General features: G+C 45.8%; 1 protein-coding gene and 1 pseudogene across 1 annotated transcript in view; one reads left to right on the top strand and one right to left on the bottom strand.

The window, feature by feature from the left end:
* LOC136634538 (septin-2) overlaps positions 1-23262 on the top strand; it is a 57407-nt gene that overhangs the window by 21472 nt on the left and 12673 nt on the right. Inside the window, exons 6-11 of the mRNA XM_066610093.1 lie at positions 5922-6056; positions 7465-7582; positions 11775-11876; positions 12899-13044; positions 14702-14785; positions 17019-17076. Coding sequence (XP_066466190.1) covers positions 5922-6056; positions 7465-7582; positions 11775-11876; positions 12899-13044; positions 14702-14785; positions 17019-17076 — 643 coding nt within the window. The remainder of the gene's footprint in view (positions 1-5921; positions 6057-7464; positions 7583-11774; positions 11877-12898; positions 13045-14701; positions 14786-17018; positions 17077-23262) is intronic.
* On the bottom strand, positions 13509-13629 carry LOC136634766 (5S ribosomal RNA; annotated as a pseudogene).

Genomic DNA, 23262 nt, shown 5'->3' with positions numbered 1-23262 from the left:
AATGGGATCAAAACCTACAGTTCAAGTAGACACTGACATACCTGGTGGGGACAGGGGGACAAATACCCCATGGGGGGGAAGCGCTGCAACCTACCCCTCTGCCATTTTTTAACAAAAATTTTGGGCCCATTTTTGAGACCTTAGAAGGCGTTTTGCAAGCTGCCTGCAGCCTTCCCGGTCCCCAGAAGTCCTTCTAAGGTGTTCAAAATGCAAAAAAATGGCTGTTCTATATGGCTGTTTATATGACTGTTTTGGGGGCGGGGGGGTGGCATTTTGTGGTCCTGTGCCCTCCTACGGCACCGGGACTAGGTCCACAACTGCAAGTAGAAGCTGAGCCACTCAGTAATGTTCCTCTTTAAAATAACATAGATTCCCCGCAGTTATCTTCCATTCTTTCTGAACTGGGGTGTTTTCTTCTCTTTCAGTAATGTTGCCTTGATCTTCCTTCTGTTGGATCTCAAAGCCCTTAAGTTTGATTATTGTGTTGCAAAAAAAAACACTTCCTGTTTTGTTTGTTCTTTTCAAAACGTTTCTTGAGGTCTTTGTGCGACTCTCCACCCACTTCCCCCCCCCCAAGGAAAGGGGGAGAGAAACCAAGCAAGGTGGTGTGGCATACTTCCTTTGTATGGATGCTGTTGAATTTGCAGCCAGCAATTTTTGTATGTACAAACTAGGAATTTCCCCCCTCCTCCCTTAAGCCATTGTTTCTGCTCCTCTCCCTCATAGAATTTTATTTGTGAAACTTCACATTGGTGAAGGGCAGCAAGGGAGAAAGAAAGGCTGGAGTTGTTGGAGGGAGCAGGATATTTTTGGGGTAGTTGATGGTAGGGAAACTGGAAGAGCTAAGGTCATAAGCATAAGTCAGGATGGTGGAGTGGTTTGGGAGTTAGACCTGGAAGATCCAGGTTCAAATCCCTGCTCAGCCACTAGGCTTCCTGGGTGACCTTGGGCCAGTCACCCTCTCTCAGACTCACCTAGCTCCCAGAGTTGTTGTGAAGACAAAGGAAGGAAGGAAGGAAGGAACTGTACCCACAGCCCAAAGCTTGGTATAAAAATATAAAACAAAATAAATAAGTGTAACTGGATATGAGAGTGGAAGAGTGTCTAGTGGAGAGGATAATTCTTTGAATACAGTGTTTGTTTCAATCAGGCAGGCATTGGGATTGTGGTGAGTGTGTTGGTGTGGGGCTTTCTTCTGTGCTCTTGTGGACACCGTGCCTGGGTGTGTCTGTGCCCCTAATATCTGTATAGGGCTTGTATTTCCTCCGTGGTTTAGCTTTTGTTTCAGCACAATAGGATTAGTCTTCCTGGGTAGCTGACTGTTGTTTCTTAGTAAATTTTTGTGTGTGCGTTGGTGAACGTACCTTCTGTTTTCAGTGGGATTTTTAAAAGATGACAGTGATGAAGACTGCCTTGTTTGCTGGTGTAATGCATAGTACAGGAAATGATATCATTTAATTGATGATGGTGTCCTGGGAGAAAGCAGGTGTTTCCCGGAAGCAGGGAGGTACAATGAATCACCGTGCTGTCCTTCTAGGAACATGTGAGCAGCTACACAAACTTGCAAATGACACGTAATTGAATTGCAATGCCAGAGGAGCGTAAATAGAGGGTTGCACCCCCCTGCACGCTAATTCTGCTACATACATTTGTGTTTGTTTCATCCTTTTTGGACAGACGTTCTCAGGATCCAGGAAAACAAATCCTTGTTCATTTCCTTGATCCATCTTAAAGGGAAACGGGCACAGTGATTTAGCTTAGTGACTAAGGCACCGAGCGATGAACTGGAAAATTCCCTGGGTTGAACTTTTGTCTCCCCTATGAACTCACTAAGTGGGTTTCGGCAAGCCCTTTCGCTCGACCTTGGCCTCCCATTTGCAAGGTGGGGGGAATTACCTACCTTGCAAGACTGTTGTGAAATAAAACAAGGGGAAGAAGCCATGTACTCCACCCTAAACACTTGAAAGGAGGATGGTATATACATGTGAAAAATAAATACCACTTACCTTAAAGCAGTTTTTCTCAAAGTGCAGTTCAGGACCCACTAGGTGGGTCGTGAGCCAATTTCAGGTGGGTCCCCATTCATTTCAATATTTTATTTTAAATATATTAATCTTGATGCCACCATGATATGTGACTGCATTTGGGGAAATGTTACAGACCTGTATGTTTAACAAGCTATTATGTATATTTTAACAATGATAGTAAATGGGACTTACTCCTGGTTAAGTGTGGGTAGGATTGCAGCTTAGGATTGTTAAAAATTTTCCTGCATGATGATGTCACTTCCGGTCATGACATCACTTCTGGTGGATCCTGACAGACTCGCATTCTAAAAAGTGGGTCCCAGTGCTAAATGTGTGAGAACCACTGCTTGTTTCTAATGGTTATGCTAAAATAATGCCTGTGTTTTATCTGTGCGGTGTTTCTTGCTTGCATGGTTGGATCTCTTCTTAAAAACCGACCTTTGCAGTGAAGGCTTGAACACCAAGCCTTAATCACTACAGGGAGAGAGAACTAAGCTTACGTATGTAACTCTAACAATTACATGTTTGTTTTATTTATTTATACAGGTATTTATATACCGCCTTTCTTTGGTCGTCAGACTTTAATCCAAGGTGGTTTACATAGGCAGGCTGTTCTAAACCCCCGTAGGGATTTTTACAATTGAATAGTTCTAGTCTTTCATAGAACTCCTCGTTCCAGCTGAATTCTTTCCCGGTCTGGCCTCTCTCTGGCCCTTCGCCTCCCATGCTCCACTTGACTTCTCTCTGCCACTGAGGGTTAGCTCATCAGTATATCAGTGTGTCGTCAGTTCTCGGGTACTTCCGGTTGTTTCGAACTGGCAGCCTCAGATCTTCAGGCATACAAGGCGGCAGCTCTGCCAACTGAGCCAGACCTCCTGCCCTTCCTGTTCCTGTTCTTCCTCTATTATCCCTATTTCCCCTCCTCTTCTGTTGTTTTCTTTGCTTATCTAGTTTGTAATCCCCTTGGGGCAGGGGTCTGCCCTCTCATTCGGTGAAAAGCTGCTACATGTTTTGATGGTGCTGTATAATGATATATACTTATATACCTGTACAGTTATACCTGTATACCTATACAAGGTATATAGTGGGCTGGTCAGACTTGCTTAATGTGAGAGAGACATTCAGTACACTTTGAACATTTGAGAGTCACAATATTTAAGATGCATTTAAATTCTTTAATGTTCATGGTGGGTAAATATGTTTAACTTTTTAATCCAGCAAACTCTTTATACCTGGTAAATAATTATAAAGTTTGAACATTTTTAAATCTATCTTTTATATTACTTCTGATGCAAAAAGGAGCTTGGCCAACATATTTCCGCAAGCTGCACATTATATGTCAAAGAGCATATCCCATAGTTTGACCATCCCTTGTACAGAGTACTGTCGCGCCTCATTATCCCCCAGGGTTCCATTCTCATAAACCCTGCAGATGCCAAAACCCGCGGATAATCAAATCAGGGCATGCTAACCTTCTGAATCCAATCAGAGCTGTGCTCTGGTCATGTTCAGAGGGCCTTCTGAGGGCTGGGAAGGCCATGCTCATCTTCTCCAACCCTCAGGTGGCCTTCTGAGGCCTCCGGCAAGCAAAAATGGGCACTTCTGATTTTAGGCTTTCTGGAGACCTCAGCAGGCTTAGAAGGACCTCCGAGCTGTGCTTTGGTCACATTCAAAGGTTACGTGTCGGGCAAAACTGTGGGTTCAGGACCTGTGTGGGGTAAAACCAGAGGTCCCAAATCCATGGCTATGCAGGCATGACCTGTACTTGGGTCTTTCCTTGTGTACATTTTGGCAGCCTTTCCCCACCACTGCCATACTGTTCTACAGTTCTGCTGAAGTAGAAATGAGAACATGTTGGGTATACCTTTCTGGGAAAATGCAGTCTTGTGGTTTGTGGTTGTCTATTCCCCCCTCCTCTCGGTTGCAACTTCTCTGTTCAGAGCCCTGAAAATATAACCTAAAACTCTGGCCCAAGGCTGGGGCAAATGCTGAGATTGAATTAAATGGCTTGCCTTAAATGTCAAGGAATATGATGATGATGGCGATGTGGCACTTTACGTAGAGTAAAACCAGAGGTCTGTGCCATGAGGTTCTTACAATCTTACTAAAGATTATTGCCTTGAGATGGCTTGGGTCGGTGTAGTGGAAGGACTGCTTTATCCCATGTAAATCTGCCCTGCCCAGTAAGATCTTTAAGAGTGCAATCCTGACTTGCATTGGGATAAGCAGCCAACAGGCCTGTGCTGAATCCAGGGCAAGAAAGGTGCAGGTTGGGGCGCAACTCGGAGTAAGGGGGTTTTATTCCCCTTACCTCATATCGCATGCTAACCAGCTCTATGGGGCTACTCAAGTCTATGCCCATGATTTTGAGGCTGCAGATCTGAGTGGCCCATGTAACGCTTGTTGGGATGGGGTTTAGGATCCAGCCTACACTGCGGTGTTCAGTTCCTGATTCACCTCCTGTGCCACACCCCTCCCACCCACAAACATCCCTTTCTCCCCTCCAACATGTTCTCCCACCACCCTCTCCACCCCCCTATGCTGGGCTACCTAGGGCGGCACAAACTTACCTTCTCCCAGCTCAGGTTTGGTGCTGCTAGGTCAGGGAACCTCCATGCGCTGACCTAGCCTGCTCCCAAGTAGCCATTAGCATGCTTTATGGCACAATTGTGACAGTCGGGAGCTAGCACAGGGGACTTGCACCAACTTTGGGGTGGGCAGGTTAGGATTGCACTGCCCGTGAGATTCTTATGAGTTCCTCCACTGTCAGAAGTCTGGTGAGCATCAGCTTGTGGAAAGGCCTTCTCTGAGGTGACTCTTGCATGATAGAAACCCCCCCCCCCTTGTGGAATTGCAGTTGACAGCTGCCTTGTTTTCTACTGCTCTGGCTTTCTCTTCAAGCCTTAATGGATTATTATTATTATTATTATTATTTTCTTCCTAGTAAGTTTGGCAGCTCTCTCCTGACTTGTGGTACTTTAGCTGTTTGGTTTCCAGTTGTTTTTTTAAAATTTGTCATAAGTTGTCCCACATCCTTGTTGAGAAGGGTGGGATGTAAATTTTAAAATTGTGGATAAAATAATAGCGGGTTAGTCAAGTACTGGAGTTCTGAACCATCCTGAGACAGAGGTGGGGCGGGAAAAGCCCATCAGAATAGAAAATGTGTAGCGGGCAGTAGTAAGCTTAATACCCTTGGAATCTGTTTCATTGCTCATGAACCTTTTAGGAAAGAAAAGTGCTAGAAAAGAGATGACTCAGGCTGATAGTCAGGCGTTTGAAAGCATGCCACGATGCGCGGGAGGCTTCCTTTCCGCTTGCACTTAATGACTGTGCCGGCATTTGCCTGTTGGATGCAAAAGGCACATCATCTCAGGCCTCCTTTCCTGGAGCATTTTGCCTGAAAGCCAGTGACTGCTGCTGTCCTGCCTCCATGGGGCATGGACCACTCCCTGAACCACAAGCGTTTGTGTGGAGCTCTACCTGCATAGCTGGGACAGGTTGCAACAGGGTACGTTTCTAAAGTGACAGGACCATTGCATCCTGCACAACTCTGTCCTTGTCAAATACATCCTGGTATTGAACCTTTGTGCCTGTTCTTTTTGCCACCCCATTGTCCCAAAGGTGGCAGGGAATCATGTAGTTGGAAGGACCCAGGTTTGAATCTTTGCTCAGCGATGAAGCTTGTCTAACCTACAAGACATGGTTGTTGTGAAGATTTGGGGGGGAGGGTGCATAACAGAGATACCATTCTGTGCTCCTTGGATGGGATAAATGTCATAATAATAATAATAATAATAATAATAATGGAGTGGGGAATGTGTGTTTCACACATACCTGAATGAGAACCTGCCTTTCATTACAAATTTCTTACCTTCTCCCCTCTTTATTCTCCAGTTTCAAAACCATCATCCACTACATCGACAATCAGTTTGAAAGATACCTCCATGACGAGAGTGGCCTGAACAGACGTCACATCGTGGATAACCGAGTTCACTGCTGCTTTTACTTCATATCCCCCTTTGGACACGGGTACGGAAAAAGAAACGGGTTCTGTGTCCTTCAGGGTGGGCCTTTTCACCCCAAAGCTGGCGTTGGATAACTTTTGCTTGAGGGATTAAACTAGCGTATTAAAGGGGCTATGTTCTGCGTTGTCTGTTGCCCAATTCAATTAAAATCATCTTTAGGATGAATGACTCCCTCTTTGGTTTGTTTCTGTGTCAGGAAGGATTTAATATTAAATCATTGCAGGGGTATGTATTAAGTTGAACGATTACCTAGGAACGTAGCAGATGTAATGCCAGTGCTTTGTGTGGACGTGGAAAATTTAATTACCTTCCGACTCTCCTAGCTGTAAACCAAGTAATTTGAACTTCATACAGAATGCACTTGTGTGTGTGTGTGTGTGTGTGTGTGTGTGTTTTACTGGTCACCTGGGGTTCTGTTTGTTGTTTGGTTAAGTCGAGTGTTTCTTTATTTCACTCCCAAGATTTAAAAGAGGGGAATGGAGAGTAACAGGAAGTGTGGAGAAGCAGAGAGGGATGGGCTAGAGTGCTGGAGACACTCTAGTCTGCTAACTTCCTCTCTTTTGGATTTCCTTTTCTGCTCTGTTCCCCTCTTTGTTTACAAATCCAGTGATCAGTAGAGACTGGCACCTCATGCTAATCCACTACCTGAAGTGACTGTTTCAGTCTGCCTCTTGGATGGGCTGGCTCTGCAGATAAGCAGATTGGCTACCAAAGTGCATTCCAGAGCTCTGGGGTTACCGCTGAAAGAGCCCTGCTTCTTGTTGAGATCTTTTTGGTTGTAGATACATGATGAGTATTTATGATGCTACCAGGTATACACTGAGCATCAAAACTAGGCTAGATCACTACCTGAGAACTTGGCAAGCCATTGCCATTCAGAGATCAACTGTACTTCTGGGTTTGGACCCTCATAGAAGGAACAACATACTGTTGGAACATAAGAATATCCATGCTGGATCAGGTCAAAGGCCCATCTAGTCCAGCTTCCTGTATCTCACAGTGACCCACCAGATGCCTCGGGGAGCCCACAAGTATCCTGTGACCACTCCCTTGCATTGGCATTCAGGGGTAGACTGCATCTAAAATCCAGAGGTTTCGTATACCTATCATGGCTTGTAACCTGTGATGGTCCTTTCCTCCATCAATCTGTCCAATCCCCTTTGGACAAACAGCATCACCGCATCCTGTGGCAACGAGTTCCACAGATTAATCACATCTGGGTAAAGAGATACTTTCTTGTCCATTCTAACTCTCCCAACATTCAATTTTAGTGGATGTCCCCTTGTTTTGGTATTATGTGAGAAGGAAAAGAACTTTCTCAATTCGTTCCATGCATAATTCTGCACATCTGTTAACCTATACAGTCATTAATAAGCAAGTTCACAGGGATTGTCTTGATTATTGATCCGCAGGTTGAAGCCCCTGGATGTAGAATTCATGAAAGCTCTTCATGGCAAGGTCAACATTGTCCCAGTGATTGCCAAAGCGGACACGCTGACATTGAAGGAGAGAGAGAGACTGAAGAGAAGGGTACGTGTAAGCCTAAAGTTTGTAGAAAATCTAGCTCAATGAAGCCCATGTGGACGTGATGTGGACCAATAGCTTTTTACACAGCTGGTGAAATAGACTGTCCTCCATGAGAGCAGGGCTGTCCCATCCAAGTGGTGGACTTGAAGCGGTTGTCGTGGGGTGTGCCCAACTCTTTCCACACACTTCTTGGTTCCACTTCTGTTCCTTCCATTCCCTGTGTTGAAGAAAGGGGACAGAGTGGAAGAGGAAGCACAAAGAGTGGTGGGCTAGAGCGGCAGGGATGCTCTGACCCAGCAAAGTCCTCTCCTTCACACTTCCTCTGCCACTTCGTCTACCTCTTCTTGTTCCAATTCAAAAGGCCCTCCTTATATATGGGGATTTCGTCCCTGACCCCTTCCGTGGAATTCTACAGATGCTGGGGTCCGCTCCTGAAGCTCACAATTTACGTACCTGAAGGTTCCAAAGGCCTCTTTTGGGTTGTGCCAGGCCAGCTATCCACTCTGCTTTGCCTCCAAAACCCAGAAGTAACTTCCAGAGGATTCCGCAGGTCATTTTGAGATCTCTGGAGGCTGGGTCCGGTGTGACCCAGGAGAAGCCTCCAGGTAAGGAATTGAAAGGAGCCTTTGGAGGAAACCCATGTGAACCCTCTGGATCTGTGGGTGGTTAAATCTGCAGATTCAGGACCTGCGAATGCGGAGGGTCCACTGTACGAGGAGGAACAGAGGGTGATGCAGCATTTGGCATCCCGCCTAGAGGGGCTCAGCCAGCCCTCCCCAAAATGTTGTGCTTTGTTAATCTTTTGTTGCCAAGAGGCCCTCTTGATAGCCAGCGGGCTAACATGAGAACATTAGCCTTTAAAGGTGCACTTTCACTTTAAATGCACACTGGTGATTGCAGAACAGTTACCTAATAAGGAGCCGTTAAAGGCCAAATAAACAATTTGGATCACAATTGTTTTTGGTTTGCCTTGGGTCAGCGGTTGGTCTGAATGGCTTAGCCCTGTAGGTTGTTTAATGTGGATCCAGAACTTTGAAAGCTTAGCTACTGTATATTTTTCTAAGGCGAAACAGCTCTTAATAGAAAATCTCTAATCAAGGCAGGGGATCAGAATCTAGCCTGTCTTCTGGCACAGCTTTGAAGTCTCTGTGCTATTTTATTTTAGATGTTTCTGCCATTTGGCAATCAATCTAAGGTAAGGAGGGTTTTTGTGTTTTTTTTTTGGTGTGTGCGCTTTGTTTTGTTTTTTTGCATAAGCAGAAAGCTTAGTTTGTGGGGCTTCTGTTAAGGAAACCCAGCTTGGAGTAATTCCTGTTTTGACTCAACGGAATTCAAACTTTAATTTTATTTTATTTTTTTAATTTTGAACCCTTCTAGAGTGGGAAGATCTGGAAGGCAGTTTCACAAGCTGCGTCGGGCAGAGCCCACAAGAGGAAGCTGGCTCCAAAGAATGATTACATGAGAGGGGAACGCAGTTTTAAAAACTTATTTACACATTTCCCCCGGGAAGTCTAATCTTTAGGAACCACAGAACCTCCCGGGGCCAATAAAATTTGATGCCCGAAGACGCAAAAATGCTCCTTCATTGTTGGGAGCCTTAAACAAAGTTTGTTTTCGTTGCAAGTTCTTTTTCCTTTCAGGAAAGCACTTGGGGTGAACAGCTGTGAGATATTATTCCAGCGCCCTCGTTAGCTTTCCCGCCATTGTTCCTCTTGCAGGTTTATCGTCCTGATCTCTGCCCAGAGAAGCGGGCTTTCTTTTTCCGTGCATCTGGCGAGAGGCTGCCAGCAGGCTGCAGTGCCACCCTATGTCAGTATGTGCCTTGCTGTCTTGTGGAGAGACTTTTCTCTCCTGTAAGGTATTCTCAAGCCGATGAGTCATCCACACCTCTCTAAGGAAGTGTTCAGCAAGTCCTTGCTTAAAGTTGTCAATAGGTTCTTTGAAACGACAACTTTAAGTGAAATGACTTATAGCAGGGGTGCCCAAACCCCGACCTGGGGGCCACTTGCGGCCCACAGGGACTCTCAATTTGGTCCACGGGGAGCCCCCAGTCTCCAATGAGCCTCTAGCCCTCCAGAGACTTGCTGGAGCCTGTGCTGGCCCAACGCAGCTGCTCTCAGCATGAGGGTGACTGTTAGACCTCTTGCGTGAGCTGTGGGACAAGGGCTCCCTCCACTGCTTGCTGTTTCACGTGTGTGATGCAGCAGTGAAGAAAGGCTGGCCATACTTTGTGTAAGACCTTTTATAGGCCTTGAGCTATTGCAAGACCATCATTCATTCATATAAGTTCCATCTCTAATACATTCATGTATGTAAATTTATTCAAATTTGAAATGTAAATTAATTCTTTTTTTCCCCAGCCCCCACCGCATTGTCAGAGAGATAGTGTGGCCCTCCTCCCAAACAGTTTGGACACTTGCTGACTAATAGCAAGACCAATTTTACCATGGGCTAATTGATATAAACTAGAGTTACATACCTACAGCATATTTCTGGTCACAGAAACATCAGCAAACCTCTAAATAAAGATCAAAATGCTTTTAACATTAAACATTGAAATAAGTCAATGATTGAGACATACAATCAATCAATCATCAATCTCAATCAATGATTGAGACATACAAAATTATGCAGGGGATGGACAGAGTGGATAGAGAGATGCTCTTTACACTCTCACATAACACCAGAACCAGGGGATATCCACTCAAATTGAGTGTTGGGAGAGTTAGAACAGACAAAAGAAAATATTTCTTTAGTCAGCATGTGGTTGGTCTGTGGAACTCCTTGCCACAGCATGTGGTGATGGCATCTGGCCTGGACGCCTTTAAAAGGGGATTGGACAAGTTTCTGGAGGAAAAATCCATTATGGGTTACAAGCCATGATGCGCATGTGCAACCTCCTGATTTTAGAAATGGGCTATGTCAGAATGCCAGTGCAAGGGAGGGCACCAGGATGAGGTCTCTTGTTATCTGGTGTGCTCCCTGGGACATTTGGTGGGCCGCTGTGAGATACAGGAAGCTGGACTAGATGGGCCTATGGCCTGATCCAGTGGGGCTGTTCTTATGTTCTTAAATCTGAGCTTTCCAGGTTGGAAAAAACCTACGTAGACTCGGCAAAAATGTGCAAACTCCACACTATCAGTGGCCCCAGCCAGGAATTGATTTTTTTCTTCATCAACTTTTTAATGAAACAACTTTAAGAAAAATAACTTTAAGAATAACTGCTGTACTAGGTTGCTTAGAGACGGAATGTATTCATCCTAACTATGTGCACTTTTTTTTTTAATGGATCTGAATTAGGGTTACCACCACTGACTCAAGACTATTCCTGGGGCCCTTTGGCCTCCCCCCCCACCCGGTCCTTAAAATAAGGATGCCATAATGAATTCTCCAGGATTGATTTCAATCTGGAGATTGGTGCCGTTTGCTGGAGACTCCAGACCAGTCCTGGAGTCTGGCAACTTTAATCTGTATGTTGTCAGCTGACCTACAATTGTCCAATCCAGTGCTACTGCAGATGTAAGTTACAAAAGGTATATCTGCACCAAAGGTGTGATGATATTTGATACCACTATTCAATTTGATACCACTATTCAATTTGATACCACTATTCAATTTGATACCACTATTCAATTTGATACCACTGTTCAATTTGATAGTTGAAATAGATTGTAGCCTCCTGTGTGTGTGTTAATGATACACCCTGAATGGGCCAATGGGCATTGACATACTTTTTTGTTATACTCCAAACGGGCATTCGGATAAAACCTCCCAAATCACCACTGTATCTCCATCAAGGGTTATTATGGTACTGCAAAGTTTCTTACCGTTTATGTCAGAGCTGTGATATCAACACTATTTTTTGTTCTCCTAACATGTTGATGAATCAATGACCGAGTAAGTCTCTGCCTGGAAAGAGTGTTTAAGCCAGCTTAATCTCAGTTTCCAGTATAAGCAATCTGTTTCTTTAATCTCCCAGGAGGACTGTATACAAAACTAGAGAATAATGAGACCCTCTTTCCATGTCTGGCTGTTTTTTTTTTCTTCAATCTAGGCTCACATAATTCAGTGGCAGTTAAGTAAGGATGATTTTATTGGGAGAGATTTTAAATACTATTAATCTGCCAGAGTCTACTGGCCTGTGCCGCACGAAATGATGGTTGTCTTTTTCTCTGTTCTTTGCTCGCACCTGCAGGTTTTGGATGAAATTTCAGAGCATGGCATAAGAATCTACCAGCTTCCTGATGCAGACTCCGATGAAGACGAGGAGTTCAAAGAACAGACCAGAGTTCTGAAGGTGAATGATTGCTGATTTAGGTGCATGATCCTGACAAAATTCTAATCACATCTTTCCTTCATAATAAGCTTATCATAGTAAGCATCAATGGAGCATATTGCAGAGGGGAGATGATGGATTCTCCGTGCTGGAGGTCTTCAAGCAGAGGTTCAACAGGCTCCTGCTGGAGATGATGTAGGAGGACCTCCTGCTATAAGGCAGGGGTTTGCACTAGATGACCCTGTTGGTCCCTTCTAACTCTACAAGTCTATCAAATGCCTGAAGCAGCATGTACCATCTAGTACCAATTATCCAAGGGACAGAGGCTCTCCTGTCAGTTGCTTTAAGCAGACTTAATTATTATTTTGGGCTTGCAGAATTGAAAAGACAGTACCTTGTCTCAAATAGTTTACAATCTAGGTTTTGACAGCAGGGTAGGCAGACAGGGAAGGCAAGTGTTTGCTGGTGTTTGGGGTTTTTAACAATCCCCGGAAGTGCAAAATTCAGGATTGTTCTTTGGAAATGTAGCAAAAAAGGAACAATCATAGTATTGATAGCAAGGTTGTGTCTTGGCCGTGAGCATAGTGACACACCTCTGCTTTAAAGGGGAAAGGTCACCTACATCCTGTCACTTGGAGTGTGGAGGGCTGCCTTCTACAGAGCCCAACTATGGACCAACTAGCTCAGTATTATATACATTGATTGGCAGCAGCTCTCCAGGGTTTCCACATTTCTCAGTGCTGTTTGAAGCTGCTGGGGATTCAACCTGTGACCTTCTGCATGCAAAGTATATTTTTTTTACCACTGAGCTATAGCCCTTCGCCAACTGTAATGCGATGTGCCATTCTGTATTTGAAAAGTTGCACTTGGTTATAAATGAAAGCTGAGGATCCCGTGGCATCTTGCGGTGGTCCTAGATGTGCCCCGAACTTGTGAACACCGAGTGTGATCATTGCTTGACCAAATCCCCTCTTTTTTTCTTTCTGATGTTTCTTCAGTGATGATCCTATAAAATGAAATGTCTGCTTTGTTGCCTCCTCTAGGCCAGCATTCCTTTTGCTGTGATTGGGTCCAACCAACTTATTGAAGTGAAAGGGAAAAAGATCCGAGGACGCTTATATCCATGGGGAGTGGTGGAAGTTGAGAATCCTGAGCACAATGACTTCCTGAAGTTGCGTACCATGCTGGTGTAAGTAGAACACCCCCACCCACTTAGTCTTGGAAATGGGCTGCTCCAGTGAATTCTCTTTGCTGGAGAAACCTGACGCTGACCTTTCCATGAGGTCATCAGGTGATGGATTTGAGAGATGCCCTGCTGCCCGCCTATGTCCACCCATCTCTGCTGCTCCTCAGAGCTGGAAGGAAAATGAATTTGAAATTTCAAAGTAGAAACCCCAGTATTTGATTTGACATTAAATTGGTCTTGACTCAGGTTTGTGTGCCTACTTCCTTCTGACATAAAAATGGTTGGCAACCTTCAGTCTCGAAAGACTATGGTAGAAGCCTACAGCACCCGGTATTCCCAGGCGGTCTCCCATCCAAGGACTAACCAGGCCTGACCCTGCTTAGCTTCCAAGATCAGACAAGATCGGGAGATAGTGTTCAGTATAGGAATATGGTTGGCAACCTTCAGTCTCGAACGACTATGGTAGAAGCCTACAGCACCCGGTATTCCCAGGCGGTCTCCCATCCAAGTACTAACCAGGCCTGACCCTGCTTAGCTTCCGAGATCAGACGAGATCGGGCATGTGCAGGGTAATTGCTGGTTCCATGCAGTTTTTGATGCTCCTGAGTGAGACTACTGAGGCATGTGACTGCAGCCCAAAGCCCTCGCAGGGATGGTGTGACCCATTATTGGCTATCATGTGAATCGTAGCTGGCTATAGAAAATGTAGAGCAGCGATTTTCAATGTTTCTCTTATCAAGGCGCACCAACCTTTGTGGGCTTCACCTCTTGTGATGTCACTTCCTGCTTCTAGGAGGCTCTTCTAGGTTCTGCGACTCTGTTTTTAGGGTAACTATCCTACTTGCAGAGCCTGCAGAGACAGAGATACAGACAATTTGATACTACAGACAGTTGCCCTAAAAAAAGAGTCTCTGAACCTGGAAGAGATTTTCAGTGACTTTCAACTGCTGTACTCCAAGCTTCCACAGGACACCCGTAAACCTTTGGCAATACCCCAATTGAAACGTGCCGTGTTAGGGAAAAGCTGTAGGACTTGGAAGCTCATCTCATTGTGTGCATTGGGAAAGTCCTAGATCAAGATCTCCCTCTGCTGGAGAGTTGTCATATAGCATGTTTGTCACAACAGGATAGAGGAGGGAAGGGAATGCAGGAAACTATTGGGGAAGAATATTTCACATGTAAGTTGGCAGTGCAAGCTTGAGCAGGTCTGCTCAGAAATAAACCCCTTTCAGTTTGATGGGACTTACTCCCAGCAGGACAGAATCCTCTCCTGCTGTTACAGCTTTGCAAGTATTATTCAGAGACCTTTGTACCTGGAGGAAAGTAGTCATCATGACCACTTGTGAAGTCTCGAAAGGCACAGTTCTTCCTTTGTTTTTTCAAACTGTGCAGGACAGGCAGGGAAAGTGAGTATAACACAAGAGACCTCCCCCCCCCCCCCCCCCCAAAAAAAAAAAGTTTTCTGTAATGAAATTTTTGCTGGGTAGGGATTTGTGCGAAATGACATGATCTATAAATATAGGTGCCTTTTCTCTGTGAAATGTTGAGTGTGGGGCACTAGCTTCTTTCTTCATTCCTTCATTGTATAAGTGGCTGCCAATCAGCTGAGTATTGCCTGGCAAAGCAAGTTTTGATGAGATGTTTTTCATTTGGTTTTCAGAACACACATGCAGGATCTTCAGGAAGTAACTCAAGATTTACACTATGAAAACTTCCGCTCAGAAAGACTAAAGCGTACTGGCAAGTAAGTCTGGCCTTTGTCATGTCTTCTTGCGTGCGGCCCTGCCCTGCTTTACCGTTTACAGCTGATTCCTTTACTCAGAAGTCCATAAATGCCTACATGTGCTGGCCTCCATCTCCTGGCCATCTCCTTCCCTTTCCCGACATGACAGCACACAGGAAAGCCAGGGACTGCCAAAAGGAGAATGTGTTCATTTTAATTGTGTCTTTGATGTGAATGAGCAGGAGTAAATCCTGGATCCAGAATATTTATGTACTGCTTTTCAATGAAAATGTTCAAAATTTATGTATATTTGTGTGTGCTCATGTACATGAAAGCTTATGTGCAAGAAAACTCGTGTGCATGCAAGTCATGTCAGCCAAGAGCTTTGTGGAATATCTTTCCCAAGCATATCAGATGCATATGAGCAGTATCACTCTATTCCTATGAATGCACCAAGCTGCCTAATAGTGACTCGGCTCATCGGACACTCTAGCCCAGTGTCTTTGGCTTGCCAAGAACTGGGGCCTGCAGCAAATGGATCTTTGGCCAGTGCTTGCCATGGCCAAAGGCTGGTCAACTACCTGGCACAGATGCCGTAGCAAGTGGTCCTGCACTGAGCAGGAGTTTTGAATTGGTTACTGCCAAAGTGCCTCCATCTCTAACAGTCTTTGATTCTGTGAACCTCTGGTGCTGCCCCTAACGTGTGTGTGTGTGTGTGTGTGTGTGAGAGAGAGAGAGAGAGAGAGAGAGAGAGAGAGACTTTGTGAAATATGGTTGGGTTAGAAGCAGTGTTCTGTTCCTTGTGGTGCCCCTGTTGCCGCTCTAAACTCACTTTTGATCATTCTCATCATGTCAGGCCTGTTCCCTTGACCGTTCTTTACATGCCAGCCTGTGAACCTCTGTTCATGTTGCACCATTCTTTACATGCCGGCCTGTGAACCTCTGTTCATGTTGCACCGTTCTTTACATGCCGCCCTGTGAACCTCTGTTCATGTTGCACCGTTCTTTACATGCCAGCCTGTGAACCTCTGTTCATGTTGCACTGTTCCTAATGGAAAACCCTCTCCATTTCTCTTTGACATGGTCTCCACAGAACAGAAATACGTGTTGTTAAGGAAACTAATCTCTGTGAATCTGGGCTGCTGCTTTTGTTGGATGGCTGCAGCAGTGCCTTTGGGGTGTGGGCAAGACCAGAGACAGAGGAAATGCCTGCATTCTAGAGCCGTAGGGTGTGGATATCCAGGAGTGTCTTGAAGCAGGTTTGGAATGCGTATGAAGGTTGTCTAGATTTAAAAGAATTCCATAAGGCATTGTTGAAAGAGGAGGATGTGTTCACAATAGGCTCAAACATATGTTTTTAGCACAGTTGTTGCCTCATTTGATCAGCTTCAGTCTGCATGTGAAAAATATGTTAGTACTGAAGGAAAAAGACATTCCATCAATGTTTTTGGTGGTGTATTCCTGTGAACCTGTGCTCCCTTGGAACAGATCTTATGACTGTCATCCATGGATTTTTTTTAATTGAGAGAGTGAGTGACGTTTTATTGATTAGCCTCTGCAGCTGTTGCAGTTTCCAAAAGGGAGGCTTAAACCACCAGAATTGCAAGTTTTGCTCAAAGGCAGTGACGCTTTTCTGAACTTGGTGGGCGTTAAGCGGAGCGATCAAATGTACTGTTCATAAGATGCTGAGATACATTGTCTTCCCTTATTATTGTACCTTGTAAAGCAAACTTAACAGCAGCTTGTGCAATATATTTTTTTGTTACCTTTAATAAATGCTTAGTCATTTTTTTTTAAAACCGGAGAGAGTTCTCCTGAGACTGTCCCTCTATGTTTCTTCCACTTCCAAAACAGCATGTGTTTCATCTTCTGCTTTTGGTTGAATTCTGGACTGCTTCATTGCAGACAGCAGATGGGGTGTGTGTGTGCATGTGCCATGTTTTTGGATGGCCCTGGGGACTCATCCTTCTCTGTGCAAATCAAAAATCCAGCCTTCCCATTGTAAACCAGCAAATCAGGGTCATGTTTGTGCTAGCATAAAAAAGTAAACATATATTCAAATTGTTGCTTAATTAAACGTGGGGAAGGGGAGCCTTTTAAATGCTGAGTTGATTGTGCAGTTTGATTTCAACTGTGCATAGTTCTTTAACTCTTTGTGTGTATTTGAAACTGTGATTCAGAAGATGCTCTTGAAGTCCCCTGGATACTCTTTCCTGTGCTGCTGCTAAAATGAGTCCATTTTGTTACCTGGCAGGCCTGTTGAAGAAGAAGTTGTGGACAAAGATAGGATCCTCCAGCAGAAGGAGGCTGAGGTAAGGGGGCACATCGATCAAGAAGCAGAACTAAGTGATGGACCTCTCCTTGGTGAGATGATTTTTTTCAGGTCATCGCAGGAGTCTTGCAAAGGTGAACTGCTTTGTCTTGGGAGGGGGCATCTGATCCCCTCTGCCACTTTCAGACTTTTAAATGTGCTACCTGGTAATCAGAGCTTCCTTTTCCTCCCACTCTGAGAGTGGTCTTGCATTATCTGTGTGCACCAGTGGTTCCCAAGCTTTCCTGGGTCACAGTGCCCCCACAGCCTCTTCTTCCTGGGTGCTGCCATCTTGGATTTTGTGAGATCCGAAATGGCAGCACCCAAGTCTTGAGATTTCGGTGCTGCCCTCTTGAATTTAGTCATTTAGCCATTTAGTTATTTGATTTTTCTCTGTAAACCGCTTTGTGAGCTTTTAGTTGAAAAGCGGTATATAAATACTGTTAATAATAATAATAATAATTTCACAAGTTACAACTTGGCGGTACCCAGGAAGGCAGGTAGGAGGGGCTACCAGGGGCATCCTGTGGCACCCCTGTGTGCCATGATGCCCTAAGGCATAGAGACAGGGCCCTGCCCCCAAAAGGCTTGCAGTCGAGCTGTTTGCTCAAGAGATATAGCAGAGGAAAATGAGGCATGGGAAAAGCTTGCTCTTGCTCAGGTTTAGCAACTTTTAAGCCTGTTCAGGGAGAACTCATCCCTCGTTTTTGTAGTATTATCTGAATCAAAACAAAATGGTCTTGGGTTTGATCCTTTTCTCAACAAAGAGAAGGCTGCCATGGAAGTACCAAGGTCGTGTTTGAGGGGTGAGGGAATTGTTTTCTATCCCATTCACTCCTCTGCAAGCAGGCTTAGAAAATGAGTAAGCTGCCTCCTCGGGTGCTTAGTTTTCACCTGTGCCTGGCCAAAGCTTTTGGAGAAGTGTGAGCTCCTTGGGGCATCAGCTCCTTGGGGACTCCTTTGGGTCCAAATTGCTGTTGCTGAAAGGCTTGAAAGTTTGTTTCAATCTTCTGTTGTTTGTCTCTTAAGAGATAAAGAGGCTTTGCTTTCCAGATAAAGTGGCATGAAATCTCTCAGTCTCCCAGTCAGTTTGTTGAAAGCTCAAGCTGGGGAAGATCGGGGAGGGGTTGGGTGGAAGGCTGGAGGGGAGGCAAGAGCAGAGGAAATGGGCCTGCATTCCTCAGCCTTTTGCTGAGAACACAAACATCAATTTCCCTTTCTGTTCTTACATTTTGAGAAGGTCTAATGATTGAAGTTCTATTTGCAGGTTGCAAGGTTTGCCTAACCTTGGGGGGAGTGAAGGGATGGGGTGTCCACGTGTCATCAGTATCCAGACCCCTCCCATCTGCTAAATAATCATTCTCTGTTTTTATCCAAGGATGCTGTCCTTGGCTGGTTGGGAACCATTGATCTCTGACCTGCTTTCTTGAACTGTATTGCAGGATATGTGTTGATTTATATTTTCCTTTCCCATAGACAGCTGGCTTCTCTTTTCTGAGCTGGCCTTGTTTTTTAATAAATAGTTTTGCATTGGGAGAAACATCTTTTAAAAAAAAATTTTCTAAGCAGAAAAGGAGAACTAGAGCGGTCCCTAGTCCTAGGACCATTGTTATGAATGGGCATTAGGCTTATTTTGTGTATGAATCTGAGCTTTGTGTGGAAATACTATACCTCTTGTGTTTCATGGACTTTTGGATTCACTGGGCGGGTGGAAGGGAACGTGGTTAAGACTGGTCCATTCGTGAGGCGAGGTGATGCCCACCTTTGCATGCTTAGTCACCTTTTCAGTGGTTCTGCTCCTCCTGATCCTGGTTTGGAAAAAGAAGGGGACAAATGGTTGGTTGGCAACCTTCAGTCTCGAAAGACTATGGTAGAAGCCGGTAGAGCACCCGGTATTCCCAGGAGGTCTCCCATCCAAGTACTAACCAGGCCTGACCCTGCTTAGCTTCCGAGATCAGACAAGATCGGGCGATAGTGTTCAGTATAGGGAGATGGCTGGCAACCTTCAGTCTGGAAAGACTATGGTAGAAGCCTACAGCCCCCGGTATTCCCAGGTGGTCTCCCATCCAAGTACTAACCAGGCCTGACCCTGCTTAGCTTCCAAGATCAGACAAGATCAGGCATGTGCAGGGACAAAGTAGAAAAGGAAGTGTGGAGGAGAGGAGACACTCTAGCCCATTACTCTCCTCTCCTTCACACTTTCTCTTTTGTTACATCCTCTCTTCCTGTCCTAATAGTGGGAGAAGCAGAGGCTGACACATCCCTAGGGAGAGCATTTGGTATACCATCTCAGGTGCCAGGAAGTCTAGGAATGACTGTGTGTGGGGGGACGGGGACGGATGGACGGACGGACATGTATACAGTATTTGTTACTAACAAGTACAGTGGGCCCACCTTATCTTCAGGTTTGGCACCCATGGATTTCACTGAATGCAGGTGCTCAGCCTGTTGATAAGGAGGGTCACACAGGACTTTTCAGACATAACTGGAAGTGTCTTCTGGATGCGCCTGGGAGGCTTTCTGAGGCCCGGGGAGGCTGTGCCTCAGAACACCTCCTGGATGCAACCTGAAGGTGCTTCTGGTCGCATCCAGGAGATTCTGTGAGGCCCTTCCACGGATGCGATTATCAGCGGAAATTGTATTGGTCCTGAAAAGGATCCCCTGCAGATATCGAGGTCCCACTGCATACTGCTGTGGGGGCTGATTCAAGCACGAAGACTGACAAAGTGCTCTTCACAAGTCTGCTCTGCTTTAAGATGTGAGAGAGAACTTGCACAGCGAGCAATCAAAACTCCTTCTGAGAAATTATGGGGAACTGCTGAATCCTGTGTCAGACTGTTGGGTCATCTGCCTTGGCGTAGTTGAGCACTGACTGGCAGCTGCTCTCCAGGTCGGAGGCAGGAACCTTTCTCTTCCCTGTGAGAAGCTGTTGCTGAGGATTGAACCCTGTGACTTTCTTAATGTGAAGCAGGCGCTCTACCCGCTGAGCAACGCCCTTCACCCCTGCCTAAGCATCAGCACTAATCCTGTGCCTTTCTACTCTCATTGAATTCAATGGGACTTACTCCCAGGAAAGTGTATGCAGAATTGCAACCTGAGTGTTCTGGCTATGAATGATTTTAAACATCAAAACCGCTGTGCTTCTGCCCCCCTTTGGTATCTTGGCTTAGATCGCCTGGTCTCTTCTTTAAAATGGTAAAATCTGCTTAAAAGTCACTCTTCTCCTCCTTTGATGTACTGTTAAAGGGAATTGTGCTGAGTAATAAGCACGCTCTGTAATTAGCAAGGGTTACTGGCTGTGCTCAGTGCTTGGTTTTTCTTACTTGGCCTGCCCTCCCCTTGTCTTAGTTCTAAGAATCCTTAATATTCTAAGAATATTGAAGGTCAAGGCTGCAGCTGTCACCAGGAGGCCAGGAGGTGGCAGTCTTGGGTGCTGTCCTGGTTGTTGTCAAATCCGCAGGGCCTGACGATAGTACCCTCAGTTTGGCTGTACTTGTCGTAAGAGGCGACTAAACAGCAACCGGGTAGATGGGACTCGTCAGCCTGGGAAGGCAGCTCATCTGAGAGAAGGAAAACTCTGATCCCAAACCTCCACTGCCTTGTGGCTACATCCAGTTATGGAAAAGGCTTCAGGAGTCAACCTCGAGGCAAAATCCGGAGCCGGAGTCCCTGAGGCAGTTCATGGCTGAACACAGTCACGTTCTGGCAACTCCTGCGACGCCGCTGGAACCAACCGTATTGGCCTCTGCCTTTCCATTGGACCATTTCAGCGACGTGGAGAGGGGGGATTTGCTGCATGGGTAACAGCCTATCCTCCATACCTACTTTACCCAGGCTTTGCACACTGGAGAGGACACTCTGTTCCAGAACCACCATTCAGAGCGTGACACCATAGTCTTCCGAGACTGAAGGATGCCAACATGACGATAGGAGAGCTCTCGAAAAAACAGATAGGATAACGTTCAACCCCTGAACAGAGCTGAGGCACGAATGTTGAAATTCAGTTTTGGGTGAAGTTGTTGTTCATCTCTGGATGCAGGGGGTCCTCTTTACCTGTGGGCTTGGCATCTGTGGATTTGAGCATCTATGGATGCTGAGCCTCTGGTTTAACGGCCCCCAAACATCTCCAATCATGACTGGATGCCACGTCTGGTTCACACTGGTGGCTTCCAGTTGTGTCTGGAGCTGCTCTGAGGCACAGGGAGGCCACACACAATTCTGCCCCCCCCCCCGATTTAATTATCCATGGATTTCAGTATCCACGGGGGAGAGGGTCGTGGAATGTATCCCCCAAGGACTCAGTCATCGTTTCTAAAAATTTCTTTAGAAGATATATAACCCACTTTTCTCACTGTTTTGAAGAAATAACACTAGTGTAGAATTTCCGGTGTGAATTGAGCCTTTGGAAACACTTTGTGTTCTTTTCGGTTGGCGCTCCCTTTAATGGAGCAGGACCTCACTGCCAGGCAGTGGGCCGAGTGGACTTTAGGGACCCATCGAGCAGGGCTTCCTTGGCTTACAGTGCAGCTCTATGCAGATTTACTCAGAAGTAAGCCACTGCATTCATTGAGGCTTACTCCAAAGAAAGTGGGCCCTCAGTATCCATGGGGGATCCTTTCTAGGACCCCCCCCCCACACACAGATATCAAAATCTGTGGCTAATTAAATTTGCAGGGAGGAGGGGTGGCACAGTCCCGCAATACTTACCGGGTGGCCACTCCTGGCCTTTTTTAGGTCACGAAAGGCCTCCTAGCCTCCTCAGATGGCCTTGTCCAGGAGGTCCTCCGAGACCCTCGAGCTGCAGGCTTGGCATCCTCTGATGCTCAGATCCACAGATGCCAAACCCAGGTATAAAGAGGGCTCACCATGTAGGATATTAGCTGGAGGGTAAGATTGAATTGACCTCCAAAATTAAAAAAAAGCTTGTTCATTGTAGTGCATTGGTGGGCCACTGTGAGATACAGGAAGCTGGACTAGATGGGCCTTTGGCCTGATCCAGCGGGGCTGTTCTTATGTTCTTAATCCCCCAGTGATGGCATGTGGGGCAATATGAATCCCTGGGGCATTTGGTGGGCCACTGAGATACAGGAAGCTGGAGTAGATGGGCCTGTGGCCTGATCCAGCAGTGCTCTTCTTATGTTCTTAATCCCCCACTGATGGCATATGGGGGCAGTATGAATCCCTGGGGCATTTGGTGGGCCACTGTGAGATACAGGAAGCTGGACTAGATGGGCCTATGGCCTGATCCAGTGGGGCTGTTCTTATGTTCTTAACTACAATTCCCAGGAAGCCTTGCAGGTCTTCTTGTTACCTGGTGTGCTCCCTGGGGCATTTGGTGGGCTGCCGTGAGATACAGGAAGCTGGACTAGATGGGCTTTTGGCCTGATCCAGCGGGGCTGTTCTTATGTTCTTAACTACAATTCCCAGAATGCCTTGCAGGTCTCTTGTTATCTGGTGTGCTCCTTGGGGCATTTGGTGGGCCACTGTGAGATACAGGAAGCTGGACTAGATGGGCCTGTGGCCTGATCCAGCGGGGCTGTTCTTATGTTCTTATCCTGCCCTTCTTCCCAGTTCCTTGTGGTAGTGTGCTTTTTCACATCGTTTAATCCTCGCAACAGCTCTTTGAGGTAGGTTTGATAGAGGCATAGCCCTTGGGCCAAGGCCACCGAGTGGAGAGCCGAACCGGGGCCTCCCATGTCCCCATCTAACCACCAGGCCACGCTGTCTCTCTCTATCCACCAGGTCAAGGCAAAATGTTCTGACTTCATATTAATTCTCAGAGTGTGTTCAGATAGCAACGTATTTTTCTAAGTCCTTAGTGATTTTGCGTTTCCTCCAACTTCCCTGTCCGTTTTTCAATCTTGTTTTTTTTTTTAAATGTGTTCATCCTTTTTCAAACTGCGTTCGCGCTGTTTACATTTGGCTACCCATAAATAGCACTCATGCCGTGGCTTGTCACATCCGAAAAATGTAGCCTAAGAAACCCCTTAATGAACAGAGTTTCCTGCTGGGGCCCTTAAAATGTTGCAGCTGGCTTCTGGGATGCTGTGTCTGTGTGGGAAGCTGTATGTTGCAATATTAGTGGTCAGTTAAAAATACCTTGAATACCGAAGCGTGAGTTCTGGCACCGTGGGAATGTCCTCAGTTCCTAGTTACTGCATGGGGGCCTGCAGTTCTCTCGCCCCCT

The sequence above is a fragment of the Tiliqua scincoides genome, chromosome 14 (genome assembly GCF_035046505.1).
Source record: "Tiliqua scincoides isolate rTilSci1 chromosome 14, rTilSci1.hap2, whole genome shotgun sequence".
NCBI lineage: Eukaryota > Metazoa > Chordata > Lepidosauria > Squamata > Scincidae > Tiliqua > Tiliqua scincoides.
Note: the sequence above shows the minus strand (reverse complement) of the source record. Positions and strands in the feature narration are given on the sequence as shown.